General features: G+C 42.2%; 1 protein-coding gene across 1 annotated transcript; it reads right to left on the reverse strand.

The window, feature by feature from the left end:
• Positions 1-326: 326 nt before the first annotated feature.
• On the reverse strand, positions 327-6,392 carry LOC146968630 (uncharacterized). Its single transcript, XM_085759285.1, has 6 exons — positions 6,362-6,392; positions 5,426-5,707; positions 4,610-4,861; positions 3,682-3,866; positions 785-824; positions 327-685 (listed from the first exon to the last, which is right to left on the reverse strand). Exons 1-6 carry the CDS (start codon positions 6,390-6,392, stop codon positions 327-329), a joined length of 1,149 nt encoding a protein of 382 aa, XP_085615411.1.
• Between the last annotated feature and the right edge of the window lie 6,986 nt (positions 6,393-13,378).

The raw sequence follows: 13,378 nt of genomic DNA on the forward strand, positions 1-13,378 counted from the left end.
CAAAGCAGCTGGAAGTTGGGTTGTTGAAATAGTGAAGTGAGTGAAAATCTCACTCTCTGTTCTCATTTGCTCTATTTTCCATTGTGATTCTCAACAAACATGACATCATTATTGCATTATAACAACTGGCCCTTGACATAATGCATAATGCATGGCCAACTGGTCATTTTTGATCATCTCCTGACCTACCTGTGTTGATGGACTCGTCCATATTTTCACCATGATTGGTTTGGCTTACGCTCAAGACAAACTCCTCTGTGGGTGAAACAGTGTTTGTATCAGTACAGTAGCAGTGGTATATAGTACATATCAGTTTCCCTACCCATTCACCTACCCGTGTCTTCCAGTTCCCATTGCTTCGTGACTTTGTTATAATTCGCAGCCACGTCACACCTGTAGTTTCCAGAGTCTGCAGCTGTGACTCTGGACACATGAAGCCTGATTTGTCTTTGTCTGAGAGCGTCTCGGTTACATTGAACCCGTCCTGCGAACTGCTGATCCTGAGACTTTGGATCCTCCACACCTTTTATCATGTGATAGAAAACTTTGGGATACTCCGACAAGAAGAAGCAGATCATGTTGATCTGAGACATGTCTGTTTTGGTTTCAGCGTCCCATCCAACGGTGATGTTTTCATACTCTTCTGCTTCGTAGAGGGTCGGAACCATTTTGATAGCAAGAAGCACTGCAGAGAGCGACACAGCACATTAAGTCATATATATACAGTGCCCCAAATGACATTTATGAAGTAAAACAAAGGAAAAAGTGAAATAAAAACACTCACACATGGTGACTGGTACCACCAGAATCCACATCATGTGTCCCTGTGAGAAACAACAAGGAACAAGACGAGACAAACATCTCATCTGGTTATTAGCCGTCATCGCTTCAGCTTCAAAATACATGAGGACAGCTGCTAACAAGTGTTTGTAGTTTCAGTGGCATGTGTTAAAGAGTTCCAGTCTCTAAGTCATTTCAACATACATTAGTGTTTCTGGGTGTAACTGTTAAAATCATTGTAAGCCAGATACAACAGATACAACCACACATCACAGGTCTGAGTTCAGGGCCACAGGTTATCAAGGTTACTTCAGGTCAATGGAAACATGTATGGTAATGTATTATTCTACAGAGGGAAACAACTCCTCAATGATGTGTTCACAATATTCAGAAACTCAATGATAATTCAGGCTGTTATTTAAGATAAAAACCTAGTTAGACTGAAATCCATCCATCCATGTATTTGGAATTTTCTTTTATTGTCGTTGTGATCATGTTGTCACGTTTCTTTTTGTTCACTGTGTTGAACCTACATGAGCCCTGGATTGGTGCAGAGGAAAACCACAGTGGCTACAGATGTGTGCTTTCTTTTATCCATCTATAAGAGCTGCTGTCTGTTACTGGTTATTCATTATTATGCATTATGCTCCATGTTTATATTGTTGTCTTTGGTTTCTGACGATTGTTTTTTATCTTTTTTTTTTTAATTGGCTCATTGGCTCATACAGTAGTTGATGATTGTTTTATATGTAATTTTATTTTTAAAGATTTTTTCCTCTGTTTTGCTAACCCACCGCCCTTACATGTGTTTTTAAATCAATCCATGGAGCGGTGCATTACTTTATAAAATATATACGATGTTAAAACGTGTATATCTGTCTTAACGGCAGCCAAGTACTACACTGATGTTCCAAAGTTGGTTTTCAGCCAAGAGATGCTGGGTGCAAGACAGAGAGCCTCCGTTCTCACTCGTAACAACTCATGTAGTTAACTATCACAATTACTCCAGAGCTTTACTAACTACATTAACTACTCCAGAAGGTAAAAATGTAGTATAGCCACGGGAGAAATCCTGCTTAGTTCCTCTTTAATGGTTGCACCACAGTTGTTTGCATAAAAAAAAACTTAACACGTGGTGGGACAATAGCGTTGACCTTGACCTTGATAACATTGGCTTTTTAGTTTCTGTCTTTGATGTGTGCACACAACATCAACCCTACTTTAACCATGACCAAAATAAAGTCGAGTTTATCGACCAACGACCACCAGATACCTCCATGTGATGAGCTACACAATCACTTCTCTGCAAACCAGGAAATGAAAACTTACACGCACATCGAGGGTTCACCAAAAAGTAATCCAGTGATAAGAAAGTGTTCCGCGGTTCGGTTTGATGTGAGGCGAGAGCTTGTAAAACCAGTGCCTTATTTGCATTTTGTCTATATGTGGTTACTGTAGTCTGAAGGTCATCACCAGCTAAGAGTCGACATCAGACTGATAGCATGATCACACTGCACCGCGAGACAAAAGACGCCGAAGAATAAGCAGGTGTTTCATATGAGGATGTGAGTCGTGACCACTTCCTGTTTCATGTAGTTCATACAGTTTATACATTTAGATTGAGATGAGAAGGAAAAAACACCCATGACACCAAATAATGTGATAGTAAAAATGAAAAGCTGCAAAAAAAAACTGTACATTTGTGTTTTTTAGATTTAGATTTCAAGAAAAAGCTCTGTGTTTGTTTTATATGTTTAGTATGTGTCCATGTGCAACGTGTTTGTGAAGGGAAGGTAACATAAAAACAACCAGATGTTAATTAGATTTATTTATTCATTAGATAGAGGGTAGTTAACAAGACACAGTGACAATAAAGGTGAAATAAAAGAGCGTGACCCAACAAAGCAACAGGTACAAAGGCAAACTGAGTCATCAAAATCCATTTTCTGAAAACATTGTGACATCTAGTGGCCGAATTCTGGTACTACAACAACTGTGTACAACGACTGTGTGGGGGGAACTGACCCACGAACAAAAAGTGGGCCTGCTCCCGCTCTTCTCTTACCTGATGATCCCAAAGACAAATCAAAATGGAAAAAAATGGGGAGGACGTCAAAGTATAAAGATTAAATAAAATTCACTTGGATAATTAAATTGATTTTCACTCATATGTAAACTTCAACAGCATCTGAAAACAAAAGTCAATCCTCAAGGTTAAATGAATAATGAATGAATGACTGACAGGTTCTTCTCATTGCAGGTAGACGCTCAACAGACATCACAGAACTATAGTTTAGACAGGAAGGGTGACCTGGAGTCCATCACTATTAGAAAATACAACAATATCTCTTCAAAAGCAGGTGGAAATTATATTTGTTAAGGGATAATATAAAGGGATTCTTCTTCTTCTCTTCCTTCTCCTCTCCTTTCTTCTTCTTCCTCTTCTTATGACCATCTTCCAAGTCAGATCAAGGACACATCATTCTTCTATAAGACGACTGGCAGCTCTCATTTTAGCATGAGCTCGAACTGTGGAAAATCGGTGCAGGGAGAGTTCATTGAAGTTCAGAAACATTGATTTTATTATATTTTTACTCATAATAAACAACATTACACACAAAGTGAGAGCTTCGTCCTGTCAGTGTGTTTGAGGTCTAACACAACCCCGACCTGTCAGTGGTCTACACTGATGTCTGCATGAACATTTACCCTAGTTATTATTTTATTTCCTGGTGTTGTTATAGAAACAACCTCTGCTGCTGCTTCTGCTAGTGGTCACCTCATTAACCACAGCAGTTTTCAACTTATTGTTGAACAAACAGATGCTCGCTGCAGAGTTTTAGTCTAAGAACCAACACCTGGAAACTTCTCCACACAAACAGATCAATACATTCGACTGACATTTGGATTTTCAGAGATGTCCTTACCGCGAGCCAGCTTTCGGTGGATGTAAATGCTCACTATGGTTAGGATGCTGTAGAGAATCAACAGCAGGGCGCCACCCACCAGAATCCAAATATCAAACTGGGTTGGCGTTTTCTGGGTTGGCACCACCGAGGTCGGAGGAACGGTCGGCCCAGCTCTGACTGTGAGGAATAAAACAACAATGTTTGATTCAAATGTTACACAAAAAAGTCCCATAGATCCAGAAACTGAGTCTTAAAACCAGCCGGTTTCCATTGGTCCAATGGAAGCGCCTCCTAATGGTGGAATGTGGGTATTGCAAAAGCGCCCAAGAACTGACATCTCTGCATTGTTGGTGAATGAGCAAGTGCGGCATTTTCAATAATTTAAGGACATTTCTAGATCACCCACGTTAATAGCATCATGGTGGACACCTTACAGATAAACATTAACACATATTCTAGTAAAAAAAACAAAAAAAAATGAATTGAATCTATATTTTATAATAAACAAATAATAAGTGTAATTTGATATGACCAAGACACCTAAAAGCAAAAACACGGCCGTTTTCATCAATTTACAAGCAAGTGGGCAACACACATACATTGGAGTGAATGAGTTTTCTGGGCGCTTTTGCAATACCCATATCCTGCCACTCGGGGCGCATAATGCTTACCACGGGAGTCAATGGAAGTGTCGTTATTCTCTTATTCCAGTGCTCTAACAACAAAGTAGTCACTAAGCCCCGCCCACTTTGACTTACAGGATTTGGTTTCTATGGGTGTTTTATTCTGAAATCGGCTCTATTTTTAATGGATCACTCAGAAAGTGTAATATTGAATACTTTATTTATCTTTACACGCGACCAAGAGAGCAATAAAACCTAAACATCCAGAAAAACTGTTGTAGACTATTGCATGGTCACCTGTCACTGACAGCCAGGTCGGCTTGGACTTTCCTTTCGAGGGGTGTTCACACTGGTAGAAACCTTCGTCAGACTTGGACACTGCCTTGAAGACGATCTTCCTCTGTTTGCCGATGAACACATCATTTTTGTAGAAGCTAGCGGAGAAGTCTGATGTCGATTCAGGTTGGGTTCTTTCCTTGTAGGAGCATCCGAGCGTCACCTCCTCTCCCTCCATCACAGGAAACTGAGGGCTGTCCAGGATCACACCGTCTGAAATACAGGAGCAGTCGTACTGATATGAGGGTTTGCTTTGTTAGCTTTAAAGGGGTAGTTCAACATTTTGGCAAATTGGCCCATCGCCATAATCCCTATAGTCATAGCAGTAGGTTCATTACCTTTAATTGTTGGTGTGAGCTACTTTTAGAACCACGCTATGAGATAATAACACAACGTTACCAGACAGAGTTGTTTTAGAGGGAAATACAGAGACTGCTTGATGAAAAACTGTCCCTGAAGGCAACGTGCATCAGCGGTTTTGCATGTATTTCCCTCTAAAACAACTTTGTCTGGTAACATTGTGTTATTATCTCATAGCGTGGTGAATGTGCAGGTCACAACTTGTCCACCAGAGCGTTGTGGAGTTGTTTGATTGTGTATTTGATGAGTTTGATGAGGGAAACCAAGAAATCCCATGAGCCTCCGTAGCCTAGCTCTGAGCAGCTCGCGGAGCGGCTCTGCTCCGCCGTTCTAAAAATAGCTTGCACCGACAATTAAAGGTAACGAACCTATTGCTATGACTATAGTGATGATTTAAGTGACTAAACAAAGTGTTACCGGCCACTGTGATGTTGACGGTGCTGCTGCGCTCTCCTCGCTCAGACTGACACCAGTACACTCCGGTGTCCGTGGCGTCGGCGGCCTCCACTGTGCAGGAGGAGTTACGTGGGATCGCCCAGCCATACTGGCAAGGCTGGGACTTCTGGAATTCGGTGTTCCTCCTCACGGTCCAACCGCTCACACAGTTCAAAAGGATTTCATCATACATGAAGAACTGAGATCTGTTGGGAGTGATGCTCAGCGTGGCTGCACAACAGGGAAAGCTGATGCTCAGTGCGGCTGCATGAGAGGGGAAGGTCAGACAAAGAAATTAAAATCATAAATGGATTTCATTTAATTTGGAGCCGTAGATATTTCCTGTGTTAAATGTTGAAATTAAAGTGAGTCGTGTTGGTGCAGACACAGAGGCACCAGAGTCAACCACGCTGAGGTTTCTGTCTTCGGTTCATTGTGATTCTTATAATAGTCATTGGCACTTCCTGTATGGTTGACTTTCTCAGAAAGGCATGATTGCCATCAAATGTCATTTACACGTTAATTCAGTCGACTCATCACAACAGAGCTGATGTTCCATGTCCATTGAATCCACAGTGAATGTTGAAGAACTTTTGGCTATTATGCTAAGTCCAGATTTTTAAACTGGATTTGTTGGTAGCCTACCTCTTTATCATTATACTTCCTTAATCTCACCTTTTGTCTTTTGTTTATACCTGTTTTCATTGATTCTTATTTGTTCTCTTTGGTGTTCTGCATTTAACTGGTATATGTTCATCAATCTACTTAACAACATTGGAAATGAGAGCCCCCCCATCCCCCACCCCAATGATCTTCCAGTATGAATGAATTTGTCAATAAAGGACTCCAGATGCTGGACTCCTCTGTGTTGACTATGATGTCAAGAAAAGGTTTAGTCAAGTAAAAGTAAATACTCACAGAGCAGTAGGCAGGCTGATGCGATCGCCATTCTGCGTTGACCGCTTTTGAAGCTTCAACAGTTTTCTACCACAGCCTGAGACAGACAGGAAATCACATGATCAGTGTTGTGGAACAAATCAGACTAGGCTATATGTTTCTAAATGCTGCTAATCTGAAAACCAGAGATTCTTTAAATGTCTTCTTTTAGCCAACCAGCAGTCAAACCACAATGTGTGAGAGGTACTTTTTCTTGAAGAGAACTGATTGATTATAAAAATAGTTGTGGATTATTATTCTGATGAGCAGTTAATTAGTCAATTGGCTAATTGCTGCAGCTTCACAGACAGAACTGTCTCTACAGAGAACATGCTTCACTGTGGGTTGATGAACTTGAACTGGCTGTTTCAAAATAATTGTGTCCTCAGTTGCTTGAGAAACTTTGACATGAGAATCAAACTTTGTCACAAACATGAAAGCAGCAGTCACAGCCACAAGAGAGGTGGTCTACCGTCAAACAGGAAACAAAGCAACAAAAGTAGTCCATTTAAAGACCCCGAGCAATGGAGAGACGTCTGCACTTTAACGCTCATCGGCACTGAAGACTGATCTGTCGACTGTGTCCAACTTATCATATGTAGCTTCAAAGTTTATCTCTCTGCGGTGAGAACAAGAATATTACCAGTTAGAAAACAAAGTAAAACCTAACTGCACTGTTTGCTTTAATTAGGGGGATTTTGGTCTACTCAGTATGCACTGACTGCACTATTTTGCATTTCCTCTAGTGCCCCCATGTGGCTAAAAGTGTTACTTACACCCCACAAAATCAAAATCCTGTACTACAAATAGATAGATAGATAGATAGATAGATAGATAGATAGATAGATAGATAGATAGATAGATAGATAGATAGATAGATAGCCCAATGACAATTTTACAGTGTCCCTCAAAGCTCAAGGGTTGGGCAAACAGTTTGGCACAGAGGCCACAATGAGTTTTAAAGTTTGACGGACGGGCCAGTATCAGCTGGATGGAAAGTGTTTGTGTGAACTAATACAAATTGTTTAATTGTTTATTAAGGATCTAGCTGGTACCTTAGTAGCCAGTTAGTTTTCCTGGGGGGCCCACAAAGAACACAGAATATAGGCTACACAAGAACGTCACATACTCAACATATCATACAAATACAGTCAATCACAATATAGCTACCTAATGTTAAAAAGTTAAAACAAACATTTGAAAATTTCCACAAATCTTAAACATTGTTTTTCTTAGACAGCAAAATGGAACCACTTGTAGTACTTGTGTACAGCTCATATAAAATAGGACCTCAATTTATTTTTAAATACCCGTTTACTTTCAGTATAACAGAGGTATTGAGGCAGATTATTCCACAGAGTTATTGCTCTATAGATAAAAGATTGTGATAAGGCCTTTGTTCTTGGGTGAGGCATGTGTAAAAGCCATTAGCTACCTAAAAGCAAAAGAAAACTTGCATTCAGATTGCATTTTCTTTTCTTTCTTTTTTCTTTTTTCTTCTTTCTTCTTTTTCAATACATCAAAGTTGGCAGTCTTTGTTATTATTTGGACAATTTTGTACCAGTAGGGCCCGGATTAAAAAGCCCAACGGCCACATCTGGCCTGCGGGCCTTAGTTTGCCCTTGCCTGAAATAGGGCCACCATACAGTTTTGCTCTGTGTAGCCTACTAATCCTCTCAGTATTCAGGGTTACCAAGAATCGTGTGATACACAGTCTATTATGTGTTTTGAAGTGTTAACTCCGTTGTTCATCACTGTTTATTCAGGTTAAAAGGGATAATTTTACCACTGGTGTCATATGATACAGCCTTTTGGAGTGTAATGTAAGAAGTTGCTGTTTCCGGAGTGGGCCATGAAGTGCACACAAGACCGGAAGAAGGAGACGTCGTGAAATGGAGGGAAAACGTTTGAAAGACTCACCACAACATGAAGAGTGAACTCACCTTGGACTATGGAAACAAAGACAAGCATCTTCGGTGTCTGCTCGACGGAGCAAACGTCGGGTTTCTCCGCTACTCGGTGAGTTGAGACGTTTTTAGACGAGTGACCGTGACGTTAATTTTACGAGCAAGATGTTTTGTTAGCGGTTAGCGGCGTCGGTTACTAAGCTAGCACTACTGTTGCTACCATGGTAATGAAAAATCTCTTAATGGCTCCTTTGGAAATAACAATGAACATTTGTAGGCTAGTTAATGTTAAACTGGTTGTGAACATAAGATGATGATATCTGTGTGTGCTTCATGTGTGTGACATGAAAATAGGGAAAGAAAAAACCTCAATGTTCTGTAAAATCTGTTTTGTTCAATTCAACATAGTGAACACAGATTAAAGATTTTACACTGCTCAACATTATTTTGTTGAGAACAATGGTATAGAGAAGTCAAATGGATAATTTACTAGCCTCCTGCCAATTTTTGATTTTTCAGTTTCATTTTATTTAAAATTGTGTAACATTTAAAAGAAGAAATTTTGAGGAAATTTTAAACAAAATACAAGCAAGTGGAAATGTTTTGTCTGCATTATCCTGTGTAAAAGACTTCAGTGTTATTAGGTTAAATCTGAATGAAGGGCAAAAGTAAAAACTAGGCCTATATAAAATCAAGATGGGCTTTGAGTTTGAGATTAGAGTTCACACACTCTGAGCCCGTGAATGTTTAACCAGGTTGTCTCTGATAAAGTCCGATAATAGACGGTTATGAATTAATGAATGTAGTAATGGAAAAGTCCTGTCTGTTAGTCACAGTATCAATGCTGAATCAGGACTGTTGCTCTTAAGCCAGGAACACACCGCCACGACGCTTTCCGACGCGTCCCGACGCCGACGGCTTTGGCCGACGAGTCTGTCGCCTCTCGTCGGGAGAAAGGAAAAAGTGAAACACACTGCCCCGACTGCCGACCAGAGCGACTGAGTGGCGAGGACTCCCCCATAGAAATACAGACCAATACAGACCAGAGGCAGCCCTGCTCACTTTTCATTCAAACAAACTAATGCCACTGCCACAGTTAATTTCATCAATGAGACCAACATTAATCTCCCCAAAACAATTTAACCAGCCACGTTTTAACAGCGCTAAAGCCGAAATTAAAACAGTTTTTAGCAGCTTACTGCTGTGGCTCGGTTGCCGCGAATTGGCGATAGCCGATGCTAATTTCTGTTAGCCCGTCTATGGTGTTTTACATTACACGTTAGCATTAAGCTAGCGGGCTTTATATGCTTAGTTTTGAGCTGTGTGTGTTTTGAACGTTGTTTCAAACTATGTGGGTTTGATTGAACATCTCTGATGTTTAAATATATATATATTGCCGCTTAATATATTGCTTTACTCCTCTTTTTATTCTATATACCATTTTTACTGTAGGGCAGGCTAGGACACCGTTTGTTTACTGTGGTCACTTCCGTCCCTCCCACACACCGCGCTGATTCGCTTAGGGCACCGCCAATCAGAATCGCCATAGCTAGCACACAGCCAATCAGAGTACCCGACGAGTCTACTCTCCCGACGGCCGACGAGTCCCGACTGAGCATGTTCAATCGGCCCCGACGAGATCCGACAAGAGCCGAGGCTCTCCGACGGAGAGGAACACACCAAACAGACGAGCTGCCGACGCCGTCCGACGAGGCCCGACGCCCGACGGTCGGCTCGGTGTGTCCCTGGCTTTACTGTTTTGTTTTTTGTTTTCGAAACATGTTGCAATAACCCGTTTCGCAAATACCGCCATCTTGGACATCCCGCAATGCATTGTGGGTATGCACCGATGCACTCTGGGATTGAAAGCGTCCAAACAACACCGCAGCACCGTGCTCCGCGGCTCTGACAGACGGGCCATGGCCGCAATGGACACAGAAGTTAACTTTAGTAATATGACGGTTAGTCATAAATGTAAACGGAATCAAAATAAAACTAGTGAAACTAGTAAATCAACTTGGGGCTCGAGCGTTTATAAGAACCAGGCGCATATTTGCAACAGGCTACTTATTTTTGCAATGACCAGCACCCATTATGCACAGAACAAGGAGGTCACTGCAGGAACACTGGAATAAAACTACTTTAACACCCGACATATCTTTATTGACATCAGACAATAAATACGACAGCTTGTCTGTGTTACCACGACACAGTCCTTGTTAGTCCAGCACAACCGTCACGCTCCCGTGTGTGTGTGTGTCTCTGTGTCTCTGTGCACCTGCATGCGAGAGAGCGAGCTGGAGGAGCCGCTGACTGACAGGTGAGGACGCTAGGGATGTGCACGGTTACCCGGGTACTCGAGTACTCGAGTAGCAATCTGCTACTCGGGTATGAATTTATTACTCGGGTACCCGAGGATTAAAAAAAACGGCACGTCAGAGCGCAATCTAGTGTCGGATCAGACTACATTATCATGCCCTGGTTCGGCTTTTTGTAGTGTTAAACAGTTTCGGATCAAGCAACGTGATTTTCTGCTGTGTAAAAGCGTTTTTGGATCGAGCCTCGGACTTTCAAACCTTTTACAATAATTCTCCCTCCCTCCCTCGGCGACGTACGCCGTCGGGAGGGAGACGACAGGTCTCAAGTCTGGTAGAAAATATACTTTCACTTTACAAACACTCTGAAACCTTCCCTGTTATTTCCTGAAACGATGCGAGGCAGAGAGGACCGAAGGCACCAACATGTGTAGTGTGGACTAATAAATAAGCACCGCTAATGATTTAAAAAAGAAAAGAAAAAAAAAAGTTTTCTCCTCCGTGGCAGCCGCGGCATAAATGCGCTGCACTCAGCGCTGCAGTCAGCGCTCAGAGCGCATGCAGCGCATTTATTCCCCGGCATAAAGATGCACATCTGCCTCGTGTGTGCATCTTAAACTCCAGTCTCTACTCTTATTATCCACCTGACATTGTGTGTGACGACGCTGTGTGTCAGTAATGCGGACTGTCTGACGGACAGAGCGCATTTATGCACCGGCTGCGCTCTGTCCGTCAGACATGACGTCATTTTATTTTTTATTACAGTACTCGATTACCCGATTAGTACCAGCTTCGGTTACTCGATTAGTAAATTAGTCGAAATGCCCATCCCTAGAGGACGCTGTAACACAATATTATTCTATTAAGGGATGTGAACATGTACTAAAATATGTACACGTGTAAACTGCAATGCTTTCCGTTTTAAACGTGTACACGGTACGGTTGCCGCCCCCCCTCCCGACACATGACAGCTGTAACCTGTGGTTCATAATCACGGCCGTAGCCGCTGTAATATGACGAACCCGTGTACATATTTTAGTTCACATCCCTTGTATATGACCAAATAGTAATAGGCTATGTGTTATAGCGTCCTCACCTGTCAACAGCGGCTCCTCCTGCTCGCGACACAGACACACGGAGACGTGACAGGTTGTGCTGGACTAATAGAAGCTCTGATCTAGGAGTGTCAACATCTACACGTGTAAACAGGTACACTGATAACAAATCATAACCGTTTAGAAAAATCAATAGTCGTTTACACGTCTTTTCCCTCCCTCCTCCTCGATCATTTCTCACCAATATATATTTTTAGGGGTGATAATGTTGCCTGAACTTGTGTCAATTCCCCCCTCTATCTGCGCGTAGCCTACCGGTCTCTTTCCAGCTGTCCCTTCAGAATAAAGGCCGGGGGGGAAAAAACAACAACAACACCGACTCCTCCGGCCTGCGAAGGAGACTCGGCTTTGTGTTCATATTCCATCTTAACAAAACCTCAAGCCCCGGTCCGAGTTAACACGGTACGAAGCTGGTTATCAACTTGCTGCTGACGCTCAGCTCAACAGGTGAGCAGCGTCTTCCCTCAGCTGAACATCTGTAGGCGGAGACGCTCAGAGAGAAAGTAAACAGCAGCGGATCAGCTGATCTCTCCCTCCCTACAAACGCAGACAGAGGCGGCCGCCTCAATATTTATAATTCAGAAAAAACCCTGGTAGTAAATGTTTTCGAGCCGAACCCGTCCGGTCGTGCCCGGTCCGATGACTGAGTCAAGGGAAGAGCCGGTAGCCTAAGCTGTGGCCGTACATTTATTCAGAAAAGGTGTAGGCTATTGGTGCAGATTAAACTTGTAAATGAATGCTGCTCTCGATCCGACCCTTCCTTCTATTCTGACTCTTTTGAACAGTAACAACAACAGAGATTATATTATAGATTTTCTGTGCTGAGCATAAGAATTGTTTGAAATTAATAATAAATAAAAAGCCTTTGTTAGACACAAAACAAATTGTAAACGTTGACACCCCTACTCTGATCAGCTCCTGTGTCGTGGTAACACAGACAAGCTGTCGTATTTATTGTCTGATGTCAATAAAGATATGTCGGGTGTTAAAGTAGTTTTATTCCAGTGTTCCTGCAGTGACCTCCTTGTTCTGTGCATAATGGTCTGGTGCTGGTCATTGCAAAAATAAGTAGCCTGTTGCAAATATGCGCCTGGTTCTTATAAACGCTCGTGCCCCAAGTTGATTTACTAGTTTCACTAGTTTTATTTTGATTCCGTTTACATTTATGACTAACCGTCATATTACTAAAGTTAACTTCTGTGTCCATTGCGGCCATGGCCCGTCTGTCAGAGCCGCGGAGCACGGTGCTGCGGTGTTGTTTGGACGCTTTCAATCCCAGAGTGCATCGGTGCATACCCACAATGCATTGCGGGATGTCAAAAATGGCGGTATTTGCGTAACGGGTTATAGGGTCACATGGGTGGGGTGGGGTGGGGCAAATCGAAAGAGAAAGTGTCCAGGTGAGAGTGAGAGAGAGTGAGAGAACGAGTTAAGAAAACCAGACGGCGGTGCCTCATCCAGTTTCTCTGAGCTGCGGTCGGTGGATTGTTAATCTTTATTCAGCGGAGATGAACTTCTTCTTGTTGCTGTTGATCGTTCTGCTGTTTCTGTCTGTGGTGGTGGCTGATGTTTCAGATAAGTCAGGTAAGTTACCTGTTAAAGATCTTTCCGGCTGGTTTTCCTCGTAGTCAAAGTATTACTGTCTTGTATGCATCGCATTTT

The sequence above is a fragment of the Trachurus japonicus genome, chromosome 18 (genome assembly GCF_045865225.1).
Source record: "Trachurus japonicus isolate A0001 chromosome 18, Traja_1.0".
Classification (NCBI taxonomy): Eukaryota; Metazoa; Chordata; class Actinopteri; order Carangiformes; family Carangidae; genus Trachurus; species Trachurus japonicus.